The following is a 13566-nucleotide window of genomic DNA, read 5'->3' as shown; positions in this document are numbered from 1 at the left end:
GACTGGGGTGCCAGACTTCAGAGAGGTGTTTGTATCATGACGTGGCCTCATCTCTTTGAAGAAGTCTCTGTTGGGTCCCTAAAACAGAATACAGGTTGAACTTCTCTCATCCGGCACACTTTCTTTTGGCAACTTGTGTAATCCAGCATCATTTTAGTTACCTGGATGACCACTATCATGGGTGTGGCCAAGTTTCCCATAGTCTTGTTAAGTTTGTTTCCAGCCACCAGTCCAGGCTTTCAGTGTTCTGTGCTGGTATTTAGCTGTAATTTACCCCTAATGCCCTCTAAGAGCCCATTAAGCAGTGGAAGTGTTGGCAATGTTGCTAGACAATATTGACATCCTGGGAGTCTGGTAAATTCTATTGTTCAGCCCTGTTCAGAGATGGGGAAAAAAAATATCACTTAAGAAAAAAATATCATGGCTACAATAACATGGACCCAAAGGACTCCTCAGTCCGAAGTGTAGGCCTAATCACCTTCCATAAGCAGCATATACTTTTGGGATAAGGATGCCATTCATGGAGCAAGTACATGTTTCAAGCTAAGGGAGAAATTTTGGAACCCTTGAACTAAATGTCAAAATTACTGAATTCAGTGATGCTTTTTATCACTATGTTTTTGTTCCTCCTGGAGTCTGTACACCACAGGGAATCTATCAAACCATATATTCTGCAATTAATAGAAATGTATTATCCTTCAGTTGTACATCATTTTTACAAAAGGACAGTCCAGTACTTGGATCATTTTATTTTGTAAATACTGTAAGTTGTGACACAGTGGTAGGGTCTATTATTCTTCACAAAAAAATAAACAAAAAACAAAAAAAAACCTCACAAATACAAACCATTCCATTAACTTGTTATGCAATACAAAACAGAAACGCAGTCTTTGGCATATGAGGGCTACATTGTTATTCTGGGACTACTCAATCCATTCATTGTTATAATCAATTTTCTTTATCATCAATGGCTCACTTTTTCGATTGTCAAGATCTCCCATGCTTTTTGAAAACACTGATTTAAGTGGGCGAACATATTTTTCATGTTACTGTTTGAGCAGTTAAACTAGCTCAGATCTAGCAGTTAATCTGGATCAGGTTTTCTTTTCTATCCTAAGGTATGAAAAAACAAACCACAAATCTAAGCCTAATCCTCCGAGATGCCAAATATTTTTAAAGACACTATATCTAAAAGAACCCCGACTCTCACCAGATAGGACTGTTATATTTTAACTACGGTAGATAGTTATATAAATCAAAGTTGAGTCATGGAGTAGCTAAAAATTAGTAAGCAGAATAGTGTCAATTATCTACATTTGTCTTGTGGTTGACTGCTGAGATTACAGTGTAAATGCATGAACACAGACCTTAACTGCAGATAGTACAAATTCCTTCAAAAACATCCTCATCAAAGGCACAAACAGCAAACTAAAACAAACAAACAAAACCACCACCAAAGTGGCACTTCACATAACACAAATTACGTGAGCAGACTCACATTACAGGATACTCACTCTGCTAGAAATCCTGGACAGAACATTGTATTCTGTATTACAGACACTATGTTTTAGTGGATTTTATAACCGTATTCCATTGTACTCTAATTCAGAAAAATAGGATTATAACAGTGAGAAGACAAATACCCACAAACAAGAAATTTGAGAGGTATTAGTAACATCTGTGAAAGCCACAGCTTTTGTTCCTAAACCAATACTAGTATACTTGTGTTAATTCCTTTGCTTTTGTGAATTATGAAATCGGGAGCCAGGAAACTATTTCTTTCAAGAAACTACACCTAAGATGATAGTTTTGGATGTAAGGAGAAAGAGAATGTATTTAATCCATGTAACACTTGCATAGTCTAATCTGGGTCAAACACAGTGCCCTACACAGAAAACAAAAATTGTATATTTACTGATATAGGATAATTTCTAAATTCCTTATTTACTCAGTAGTAGCCTGAGATCATTTCTAGATTTGGAATTGGTTCATAATACCACTTTAATTAGCTGCAAACATATAAAAACAATTTCACATTTGGGGAAAGAATTACAGACATTCCTGGATACAAAAAAAAGCAGTAGGAGTGTTTCTGGAACTTGGCAAATATTATTATACTATATATAGTTAAGCCACCCAGGTAGTAATGAAGCATTTAGGAAATACCTATCCAAAAGATGACCTAATAGTTTTTTTTTCCTTTTCTTAATATTTCCAGAAGCACATCACCACCCTCTAGTGGTACAAAAAAGCCAACAACGTTCAGTTTAGCATTAATCTCTCTGACATATAATAATGTACTCAAAAGAAATCCGTAACTGGAGAATCAATTAAAAATAGAACATGTATAATACAACATAAATATTTACCCCCAGTAAAGGCGTGAAGCGATTTTACAGCACATTTCACAAAATATCAGTTTGCAGATGCCAATCTTTCCAAGCTTTTCCACACACCTTTAAAATGCTTGAAATTGACAGCTGATTCACCAATAATTAGTACAGAAAAGGTGGATACCAGCACATTTATTTCAGTATAATTATCGAGGGAAGATAACTTTCACAAAGAGGCAGAAAAAGCTCAGTTACAAAACTTTAAATAAAATGCTGAACAACCCTCCCCCCCCGACTAAATATTACCCAATCTGTGCATAAATTAATTTCAGGAGCAGAAATATAATAGTCACTCTAACTTTTAAATACTGAGTTCACTCTCAAATATCAGTGCATCTCCCTATTCTCTACACAACCCAAAGCTGAAACCGAAGACTTTTTTTTTTTTTAAAAAGGGGTTCTGGGGGTTTAAATGACACATTTTAGCCATTTTTGTGTAGCATTATGAGATTTTTTGTTTGAAAAAGATATTCTTAGCAAACAGCTCTATCCTCTCCTGTATTGCAATGGCGAAGTACTTTTGAATCTTCATATGCAAACAGCAAAAGCCACACAACAAATAAGTGCCATTCAGCTTCAGAAACTGACAAGATACTGGCAGTAGTGTTTATCCTCTTCTTCTCCAATGCCACACTTCTTTATCCAACCTGCCACTAGAAAAATAAAACAAAGTTGTATGTACACTGTCAATTTAGTGATTCATTACAGTCCAAAACTTCTGATGTGCAACAAGAGGATGCTCAACTTTCTAGATACTATCCCTGTCCCAAAAGAGTTTACCACCTAAAATGAAAGCAGCAACTATATTAAATGTAAGTAAGAGGGAAATAAGTATAGCTAAAAAACAGATGCACAAATATTCATAACTGGCCACTTGCCTGCTATAAGTTGGCCAATTTTGTTAAGAACAGAGGAAACAGCACAGCTTCTGAAGGAGGTTGCCATTATGTAAGTAATTTCAGTAAGCGTTTTCCATGAGCAGGGAGCAGCCTGGAATAAGCCATAACTATGTGCAAAAAGTTGATAAATGGGAAGTCAACATTAGTATTAATGGTGGGGCAGAGAAGATGGGAGAAACACAATAAGTGACAGGAGTGGATAAGTTGTTGAAGGACAGAGCTGTGCAAACTAAAGCCTTGAAGGTTAGGATAAGTAGGTAGAGCTTTGGGGTACAAAAGGAATTCTTAGGCTGTGTTTAGACTGCAAAAATAACTTCAAAGTTGCTTACTTCGAAGTACAACTTTGAAGTAACAGACTCTGAAGTTGAGTGTCTACACGCTCCATACTTCAAAGTTAAACTTTTAAGTAGGGCACTACTCCATTGCCGGGAAAGGAGTAAGAACTTCAAAGTTGGGTTCCCGTACTTTGAAATTAACTTTGAAGTAAAGGAAAATATGTGCAGACTCTCTGTAGGCTATTTCGAAGGAGTGCTCAACTTTGGACTTAACTTCGAAGTCAGTTCCTAGTGTAGATGCACCCAGAGTGGGAGCATTCAAAGGAGGAGAATAAAGTAAGACAATATGAAGAATGGATTGGAGGGAAAGATTTTATGGGTATGGAAGAAATCATATGAGACAGTGGTAATAGTGAATGGGGGATGCAAGAGTTTCAACAAGTTTTTGCTCTGGGGGAAAAAAAAACTTGACAAGATTTGCGCACAAATTACATATATGGGTTAAGAAAAGGATAAATTAAATAGGACTCTGAGGATTTACCTCAGTGGCCAGAACCAAGGTGATACTGTCAATAACTGCAAGGATGCAGGTGAAAAAGATGGGATTTAGAAGGAAACTTGAGTTTGGGACATGTTACGTTTACTTGTGCATTTACTTGTGATTTCTTCGTTTATGCACAGTTCTTAATTCAACATATACAGACAAAACTGAACTTACTAATAAAGCAAGTTAAATCTGAAACCAAATATTTTAAAAAAGGATTTAACAAAGAGAATTTTAAAACTTACTCTAAGGCCTCCTCCTCCAGAGCTTGAAGATGCAATTTGTTTCTCCATTTCTTCCTGTTTCTTCTTCTTTTGCTCCACAGAGTATGGGTTTTTCACACCTCGAGAGGCAGCCTTTAGGGAAATAAAATTGTATGAGCATACTGCAGCCCAGTCTCTTAAACTGAATCTTGGCAACTACACTTTGTTGGTTTCTATTTGGATGCAATATTCTATAACATGGTAGCATAACTTCCGAAGGTGCTTTGTCAGATTGTATAATAATTGTCAGTGATGGCAATGGGTATTCTCTTATTTCATTTTTATTTGTTCATCCAGATTGGCATCATTTAAGGAGTAAATGCACGTGATTTGTATCCATGTTGTAAAATTAAATGTTTCTCTCTCCACTTCAAGAATCCCTATGCACTTTGATACTGCAATAGAATTTTAACTTAGAAAGACAGGTATTCATCAGCATCCCAAGAACCCAAACTGTTGCTTTATTATTGTATCACTGACCCAACTTCCTATCACATGGATTCCTGCAAGTATGGGGCATCCCATGGCTAACAGAGAGATGTTAGCCAAGAGGTTTCATTACAACTTACAGTAGGTCCATGAGGGGAGATCACAGATGGAGTTGCCACATCTATAGTTCTTATGAGCACCCTACCACAGAAATCAATGGGAATTTCACATGCAACGTAACTGCATGTACAGAAAGTTAGGACCCTACCTTATGATGTCTGAAACCAAGGTTGTTCCTCTACCACAAATATCCTCAGTGACCTGCCCAAGGTCACAATTTTCGCCCAATATCCCCATTACACAGATGGGCATTTGACTTTCCCTTACCTGATAGTGGAGTTGTGAGAATACATTTAAAGATTGAGAGACACTGAAATACTATGGAGGAGGATCACATACGTGCACTAAATGGATATAATGTTCTAAAACATAGGTCGTATGAAATAGCTTCTTTTTCCTCTTATTTCAAAAGCTGAACTTCAGATTTTTAATGCACTTATATATTTACTGAGAGCTATGATACTACATAAGAGACCAAAATAATGTTAAATCAATGCTGAAAAGAAAAAGAATCAGTCTGTCAGCAAAATCTGGTGGTGGTATCTGATCAGTCAAAGGACTGTTGTAACAAGGCAAGACTACAGACAGAGTAAGAATGCGAAGAGAGGTATTAACCTGTCAAAGCAATATAAAATGTGAACTAAAGATAAAAACACAAACAGTATATCGGATTAGTTGATCATTTGTTAAGAAGCAGAATCATACTGCTCCACCATGGTCTAAGGACAGGGCTGGGGTCTTTGTTCTACTTCCCGTTTGGACACCAACTCACTGATGGATGAACTTAGTCCCTAGTCATTTATAGATAAAACATGACCATTTAAAAATCAATAGAATTACTTTTGTGTCAAGTTACATGTGGTTTGCAGAATAGGATATTTTGTTTGCATCCGCTTCCACCTAGGGAAGTTAATGGTTAACTGGTCAGCCAGCAGGGGTTGTAGGAGTCCCGTTAGTGGGGGAGTTCCAGACCTGCCTGAGCAGCCCGTCTGCAACAGCACAGAGGTGCAATGTGACAGACCACTCCAGTCTGAGCTGGCTGAAGCAGCCCCCTGCCGCCGCCCCTTTAATTGGTTAATCAGTTAAACCTACTGTTAACCAGTTAAATTAAATGGGATTTTACATCCCTATTTCCACCTTGTCGTTCTACATGGTATTATCTACATACATGTCAGGGCTGTTTCATGGATATATCTTTACAAAGTACTTGGACAGTCAAAGCAATGCAGATGAATGAAATAGGTTATAAAACATAGTCCAAAGCAAAACCAGAACAGGTTTTAATAAGAAGGCTTTTATACTATCACTTAAATGGTATTATAATAAATTTAGGTTTCAGAGGTTGCCATGTTAGTCTATTTCAGCTAAACCAACAAAGACGGCACCTTAGAAGACCGGTAATTTAGTTTTTCCAAAATAATAGTTTAGAAAATGCTTTTACTTTTGACTCAAAGATGAATCATGATCTTTAAAAACAGGAACAAACAGAACCAGCTTGTACCAGCAAAAGGCCAACAAACTATACAGATAACAACAACATTCACACAATAAACACTTTATCTTCAGATTTCAGCTGCATATTTGAAATTCATACAAGATACAATAGAGAATTTGGATTATCCAGTGTTTAAAATGCATCTGGTAAGGTGCAAATAAGGCTATTGAACTATTGCTTTAGGTTTCTGTCCACCTATTATTACTTCTGTCCTCAAGGCACATACTACCTCCACTTTCCTAACTTTAAGATCTCCCAGCTTCAGCACCAAAATCCCAAACATTTCATGCCCAGAGTTTACTGTTGCTACTGTTTAATTGCCTGGAATGAAGAAAGAGACCCATATTTCTCCCATATTAATGAAGTGAACAGCCAACATATTCAGCTACGTAGCAAGATTCAAACTAATATCTGCAAATGCCTCCAAGACAACTGAACATCTTTGAAAAATGAAGCTGCAATTTCTTTGATGTTTGTGGTTACAGTAAATTAAAAATATCTGCCAAATCCATTTGCTCTTTGGTTTAAAATAACTTTATATCTTTACATTCACATTCTTATAATAGCAGGGACTTACAAAGGCATTTATAGCTATCTGAATTTCAGTAGAAGTCATGAGATGCCAAACTATTCTAAGATCCCTTCAAAATCCCCACCTATGTTCCATGATGCCCTTACATAAATAACTGTCAAATACAGTATTAGTAACATGACAGCTAAGTGGAATAAGGAATTCTACTTGCCTACAGTCCATATATAGTATTCAGCTTCATTTCAGCAGAGAGACCTCTGGTATTTTCCATGTTAAAACCCCAAAGGCTACAGAACAAGTTTCTGAATAAAAGTAATATTACCTCCATCTGCCTCTTTTCTGCAGCTTCTGCAAGTTGTCTTCTTTTGCTCTCCTAGAAAAAAATTAAAAAGGTGGTATATTTCACTGTATTAGAGAAAGCAGAATAATATTGTTTAACAATGAAAATGTAGAAGTTTGTTAAAAGATTAAGTGATATGATGCACAGACTACTCAAGGTCCATTCCTTGTCATTTGTATGAACAACAAGTTATTTAATGAAATTCAGAACATAATCCAAAGAGCAGCTACTTCTTTTCTCTTATGAGTATCAAAGTAACTGCTAAGGACAGTGTGCTTTTGGTTACTTAGATGGTAGAGTAATTACTGCTATGACCTATTCTTGTCTTTCAATAAGAGCAGTTAGGGAAGGCCATATTTTAGATGACTTGTCCTTTCTTTTTTTTTTCCTGTAAACAGAAAAAAAATTCTAGGATAAAACATACAATAAGAAAGTATCTATATGGCAAAAAACACAGGCAGGCAGGCAGTCCATAAGATCTTCTTGTCATTGACAAAAATGAAATCTTGATATGATTGCCATTGCCCCTTCAGGCTCCTCGTGAAAATGAAACATGCCTCATGACATTATCACAAGCATAAATATTTTAAAAACAAACATTATAGACCCTCTCACAGTGAAGTTTACAAAACACCTGTAACTAGAACAGCTGTCAACATAAATAGATTTTCATTGAACACAAGTTCATGAAAACCAGGTTCTGCTGTATTCCTGAGTTAAATCCCAACCAGGCCCTTGATTCAACAATCAGGTCAACCAGCATGGGCCCCTAAAACCATGAAGAGTCCCACTGATTCTGAAGGCAGTGGGCTTCTACAAGGATGCAGGAACTATACTAAAAAGGTATACACCCAAGCAGTCATTAATGGTACTGATTACTGTCTGATGGCATATGTGAAATGAGTTCACCTTCTCTTTACAGTTTCTAGTAGGAAGGTGCCTATAACAAACAGGAGTGAAACAGACAGACCAAGAATTAAGTAAACAGAAAGAAAGAATTAACTTTCTCCTAAGAGATAGATCCTTCAGATCTCTGTTCCTGCAGATGCTTTAAGACAAACTTCAAACTGTGTTAAATTTTAGGTCATGCTAGAGATTTCAGGCTAAGGGAAGGAGTATGGATCAGCATATTTGTACCTCCCCTTCAGCGCTTGGCCTAGAGAAGCTAATAATACAACTAGAGGACCCAATTTGGTGATGAATCTCTTGTTTATGTGCCTACAGAGGCATGTTGCGCATATGCTAAGAAGAAGGGATCCTACCCTATGCTTTTTTGCTGTCTGGTTACATAATGGGTGGCGAGGTACTGACCCTGCAGCAGATGGCTGGTGGAGTTACAACCATACTGAGAAGCACACTTTGGATGCTCTAAAACAAATAAGAGGGTTTTTTTAAAAGGCTTTAAACCATTTTAAACAAATACTCAATTTGAGTAACTAATTTTTAAGAGTATGTTGGCTTCTCACTGCGTTTTCTGTTGGTGTTTATGATTTCCCTGTCCCCATCCCCCAAACCAAGGAAGAAACTGACAAACAGGGATATGTGCCAATACTTGCAAGATCTGAGCCTGTACAGAGGGAAGCATGACGCTGATAAACCAACTGCTGTCAAATGCCCAAAGCAGGCCAGATGAAATGAGACAAAGGTATTTATTTGCCCAACAACTTCTTAGTTACAAATACGACCTAAATTCTGAAGTAGAAAATTTTCTTACCAAAATACCACTTAAGTGGTCGGTGTCCCTTTAAAGCAAATTGTACTTAACAAAAACAACCTTAACAAAACAAACCAGCAGTCATGTAGCACTTTAAAGACTGACAAAATGATCTGATTAGGTGATGAGCTTTTGTGGGAGTGATCCACTTCTTCAGATCTATATAATTTCCAGTCCAGACCCAAATATATCGCACAGAGGTCCAAAAAATTGCAATTAAAACTAACAAATCAAATATATAAACTAAAGGAGGGGAGTGATTTATCTAAAGGGATTTAGATCTTTTGTTCCCATACTGAAAGGTGTCCATATTGGAAGGCGTCCCCTCCTTATGGATGCACCAGCAGGACAAACAGACAGACAGACAGACAACATTGAACAAAACTCCATGACATGACACAAACACGTGTTAGCAAAACAATTAATGTGACAAAACTCCATGACACATACACATACACCACAACATAAATGTTTACACAACTACACTTTGTACCACAAAGAGTTAAGAACTTGAACTAAAGCTTTCAGAGTTGGGCAGTTTCTTCAAGGTCTTATAATCTGGGCTTTTGTCCAAGGAGCTGTATCTCACAGCCAGATACAAAACTACTCCAATATTCCTTTTTCTCTTTTAGTTTACAAGCAGTTCTCTGCTTACAGAGCTGCAACCATAATTTCTCTGATTGTCCCCAGTACTTTTCCAACATTTCCTCGTCCCATTTAGGGTCACCCCATCCTTTCCGGGTGAATTCCTTCTCTATGTTGGGGAAATCCATGTTGTTTATCATGACTGGTTTCATTTTGTCACTGTGGTACAGCCTGTGTCACAACCCTGCCGACTACGCCAATTCTGTTAGCCGGTGGCCAGGTAATGTGCGGTGAGGTACTCCCCTGGGTCCTAAACAACCCAGTTTTTTGCTGTTAGAGCAGGCAGCTCCTAGCACTCTCACCCACGGCCAGGCTGTAGTAACCAAACGGTTAAAGTTCTTTTGTTGTGCCGGCTGTGTTGCAGTGACAAAAGGGTTAACAGCAGGGTCAGGCTCAGAGCTTAACTAGTTACAAGTTTATTTAAGCTACAGTTATAAGCGTGCGGTTACAAAAGGCTATTGTTTACTTCTTATATGCTAGCAAAGTACAGGTGTTAACAAGTTACGTTACAATCCAATACAAAGATAACTGTTATCATCTAACACAATGATATCTTGGCACAATGACATCGAGTTACAGAGCTCTAATTCTTTAGCTGTGCACAAAAAAAGTCAGAGACCTAGCATGGGTGTATCTTACCCTCTCTGCGTCTCTCGATACCAGCGTAGCCAAGCCGGATCGGTCACTCAATTCCGCGGAAAGAAGAATACGAGGTTGGGCATCCCCAGTTGTGGACCTCGGGAGGCAATCACCTGACCCGACCAGCAGGAAGTTGGTTGAATGCACTCCAAGTTAGAGTTCTGCTGGACCCATCTTTTATACCCCTTTTGGGTTATGTATTCTCTTTCTTATCTATGGTGCCAGATCATACTGGTCTGTCTTTGTGACACCAGTTTGTTACAAGGGCATTTCTTACTTAGTTTGCACTTGTAAGACAAGAGATAAGCAATTTAGGAGTACAGGACATTCTTTTGTGCGGGCGGGGCATGTCCCCTTCTGGGTGATTGTGTGTGTGCATCATATTGATCAATGCCAGCTGGGGTGATTTCTTAGGGTCCCCCCCCCCCATCTCATGTTGACAGTCTGGCCTGCTAGCCTTCTAGCTGTACTTTCTGCTTCTCAGGGTCACGATAAGCTAGCATATCTGGGCCTCAATGAGGGCATCAAAGACTGTGCTGTCAGCAGCCATTTCCGTGCCCTGTGTGCTCCTCGGTGGGCGGGGGGCAACGAGCAAGCTGGCTTGTAAGGGGGAGACTTTGTCTGGCTACAGGGGTGGGAGATGTTAAGTGTCTTGCCTTAGATCATTAGGAACATCAAAGGAAGGGAAGCAGTCCTTGTGATGCCTGAGATAGTTGTTGTCTTTGTTTATACAAAGTGTTAATGTGTCAAATTTGAACATTAAGCCAAGTTCACAAATCCCTTCCTGACTGAGCTAATCTTGTTATCCCCAGCCTCGCTCTGGCTTATTTATACCTGGCCTTGCAGATTTCCATGACCAGCATTTGATGAAGTGAGTCTGTGCTCACGAAAGCTCACGCTCAAAACTTTTCTGTTAGTCTATAAGGTGCCACAGGACCCTTTGTTGCTGTTACAGATCCAGACTAACACGGCTACCCCTCCGAAACAAATCTCCCCATGTAATCTGTTTTTAAAGTCTCTTTCTTGTAGGACGCGCATTCTCAGGTCTTTAACAGAATGGCCCGCTCCATTGAAATGCTCACGGACCAGGTTGTGTGTATTGAGATTCCTGATGTCTGTTCTGCGGCCATTCACTCTTTGGTGAAGCATTTGCCCAATTCGTCCAAGGTACATTATAGAGATGTATTGCTGGTGCATAGTGTCATATATAATATTGGTCAGGGAACATGAGAATGAGAACTTGATCTTATAATATATGCCATTATGTTCCACCAACAACTATCTTAGTCATTACAAGGACTGCTTCCCCTCCTTTGATGTTCCTTATGATCTCAGGCAAAACACTTAACATCTCCCACCCCCCTCCTTCAGTTTATGTACTTGATTTGTCAGTTTTTATTGAAATTTTTGGACCTCTGTGCTATATATTTGGGTCTGGATCTGAAAAAGTGGGTCTGTCCCACGAAAGCTCATCACATAATTAAGTCATTTGGTTAGTCTTTAAAGTGCTACATGACTGCTGGTTTGTTTCGTTAGACTACAGACAAGCACGGCTAACTCTTTGTAAGTATTCAAAACAACCCTGGAGCACTACGGGCCTGCTTCTGCACAGCCAGGTGAAATCAAGCAAGTTACTTAAAAAAAGAAAAATAAAGCCCGGAAATGTATCCCGAGAGGCTTCGGCCCATTAACAGCACCGCCCGGTAGGATGGTCACTACGTGTCCGCCGCTGGGGTACGCTCTGGGCGCACAGCGGGAGGTACCACTCCTCGCTGCGCCCCGGCTGTGCTGAGCGATCCCAGCTCACGGGAGAAGGGCAGCCGCAAACGACGGCGAATTACGGCGCCTCTGTTGCGCCAGCTCACCCTGCCCAGCTGGGGAAGGACCCCGGGGAAAGTCGCCCCGAGCCGGGCTCATTTCATAATCTGCAAACCCTCGGTGGCCCAGAACCCCCCCACGACAAGCGGCGCTGAAATGAGGCAGCACCTGCCGGGCGCTCGGCGCGGGGTGTGAGTCCCCCCGCCCAGCTCGTGCGCGGGGGGAGCGCGCTGCCCGCGGCCCAGCAGGGGAGAGGAACTGAGCTCCCGGGGCGCCGCACTCACCGGATCGGGCGTCTCCACCACGTCCTCGGCGGCCCCCCCCAGGCAGGGCAGGCAGAGCCCCATGCCGGGTCCCGCTCGCTCGTCTCCCGGCTCGGGGAGCCTCCCCTACAGGAACGCCTCTAGCTCGCCCCGCACCGTACGAGCGCGGAGCCGGCCCGGCCAGCCCAGCGCTGGGCTGGGCTCCCGGGCGTACTGCGCCACCTGCCGCTCTGGAGCCGCTGCTGGGTGGGTAGGGCCGGCCGCCGAGAGACAAAGGCCGGAGGGAAGCTGGCTAGGGAGGAGGGCTCGGCAGGCGGGCGGGGCGAGGTTTCACCTTTGGCCTGTGTATAGCGGAGCCAACGACTGTGGGGCGGATTGCAGGGGTCAGTGTGTGCCACTTACTTAGCAAGTTGTGCGCCAGCTAGGCTCCCTCCGCCTGCCCGCCCGCCCGCAGTGAGGCGCGAGAAGGGCGGTGCAGCTGACGCTGTTTTGCTTTTCAGTTTTGAATTTAATGATTCTACCAAAATTGTAGTGCAGAACTGTGCGGACACTCTCCTGTTTCCAGTCTAAGAGGCGCTATATTCCATTACGCTGACCCCCAGTGGATTTAAACTGAACCACAATAAACCCCGCACGAATCAAACTAAGAATGGCCGCTCAGACGTTTGGATTACATCGTTGTAATATCTACCTTTTAATGAAACCGAGCGAAGCTTCCTTACGTGGGCAGTCGTTAAGATTAGGCTGCATTATGAAGTGGTTTGACTTCAACTAACGTTTTTAAAATTGATTTTAAATCTGTGGATGCTCTTAAATTGGTGTAAACCGGGCTTGTACTTTAATATTTTGCTTACTGAGTTAAAATGCTAAATTGAGTCTATGGTGGGTGTTGAATGATGTTTCAAATCATATTTAATAATTAATATTAAAAATGGTCCCTCCCAGAATATGTATGCAACTACATGCTGTGATTCTCACCCCCAAGCGTGGTTAATCCCTCCTATTTCTCTCTTCACAGGGCTATTCCTCTCTATTTATCTTACACTTTCTCCAGGTGGTTCTCAAATGATAAAGCCAATGGGGGGAAGTGCATTGTCTGTATACAACAAAATCTTCAAAGAAATGTGTCCATCTCACATGTGGAAGTTCATGTGGATGAATTTGAATTTAGTAAAGTTGGTACGGGGGAGATCAAAA

At 40.6% G+C, this 13566-nt stretch overlaps 1 protein-coding gene across 1 annotated transcript; it reads right to left on the bottom strand.

Annotated features, from left to right (window-relative positions):
* Positions 1 to 716: 716 nt before the first annotated feature.
* Positions 717 to 12635, bottom strand: SVIP (small VCP interacting protein). Its single transcript, XM_074999011.1, has 4 exons — positions 12391 to 12635; positions 7273 to 7323; positions 4357 to 4467; positions 717 to 3046 (listed from the first exon to the last, which is right to left on the bottom strand). Exons 1-4 carry the CDS (start codon positions 12451 to 12453, stop codon positions 3032 to 3034), a joined length of 240 nt encoding a protein of 79 aa, XP_074855112.1. The 5' UTR covers positions 12454 to 12635; the 3' UTR covers positions 717 to 3031.
* Positions 12636 to 13566: the final 931 nt, after the last annotated feature.

This window comes from Carettochelys insculpta, chromosome 6 (assembly GCF_033958435.1).
Source record: "Carettochelys insculpta isolate YL-2023 chromosome 6, ASM3395843v1, whole genome shotgun sequence".
NCBI lineage: Eukaryota > Metazoa > Chordata > Testudines > Carettochelyidae > Carettochelys > Carettochelys insculpta.
This window is presented reverse-complemented; position numbering and strand designations above follow the sequence as displayed.

What these genes read in the sequence shown, in the direction of transcription:
- SVIP (XM_074999011.1), bottom strand. Translation starts at nt 12,453, where the DNA reads ATGGGGCTCTGCCTGCCCTGCCTGGGGGGGGCCGCCGAGGACGTGGTG. An exon ending in TGGTGGAGACGCCCGATCCG is followed by an intron (nt 7,324 to 12,390) that starts GTGAGTGCGGCG and finishes ATTTTTTTCTAG; the next exon opens with GAGAGCAAAAGAAGACAACT. An exon ending in CAGAAAAGAGGCAGATGGAG is followed by an intron (nt 4,468 to 7,272) that starts GTAATATTACTT and finishes ATTTCCCTAAAG; the next exon opens with GCTGCCTCTCGAGGTGTGAA.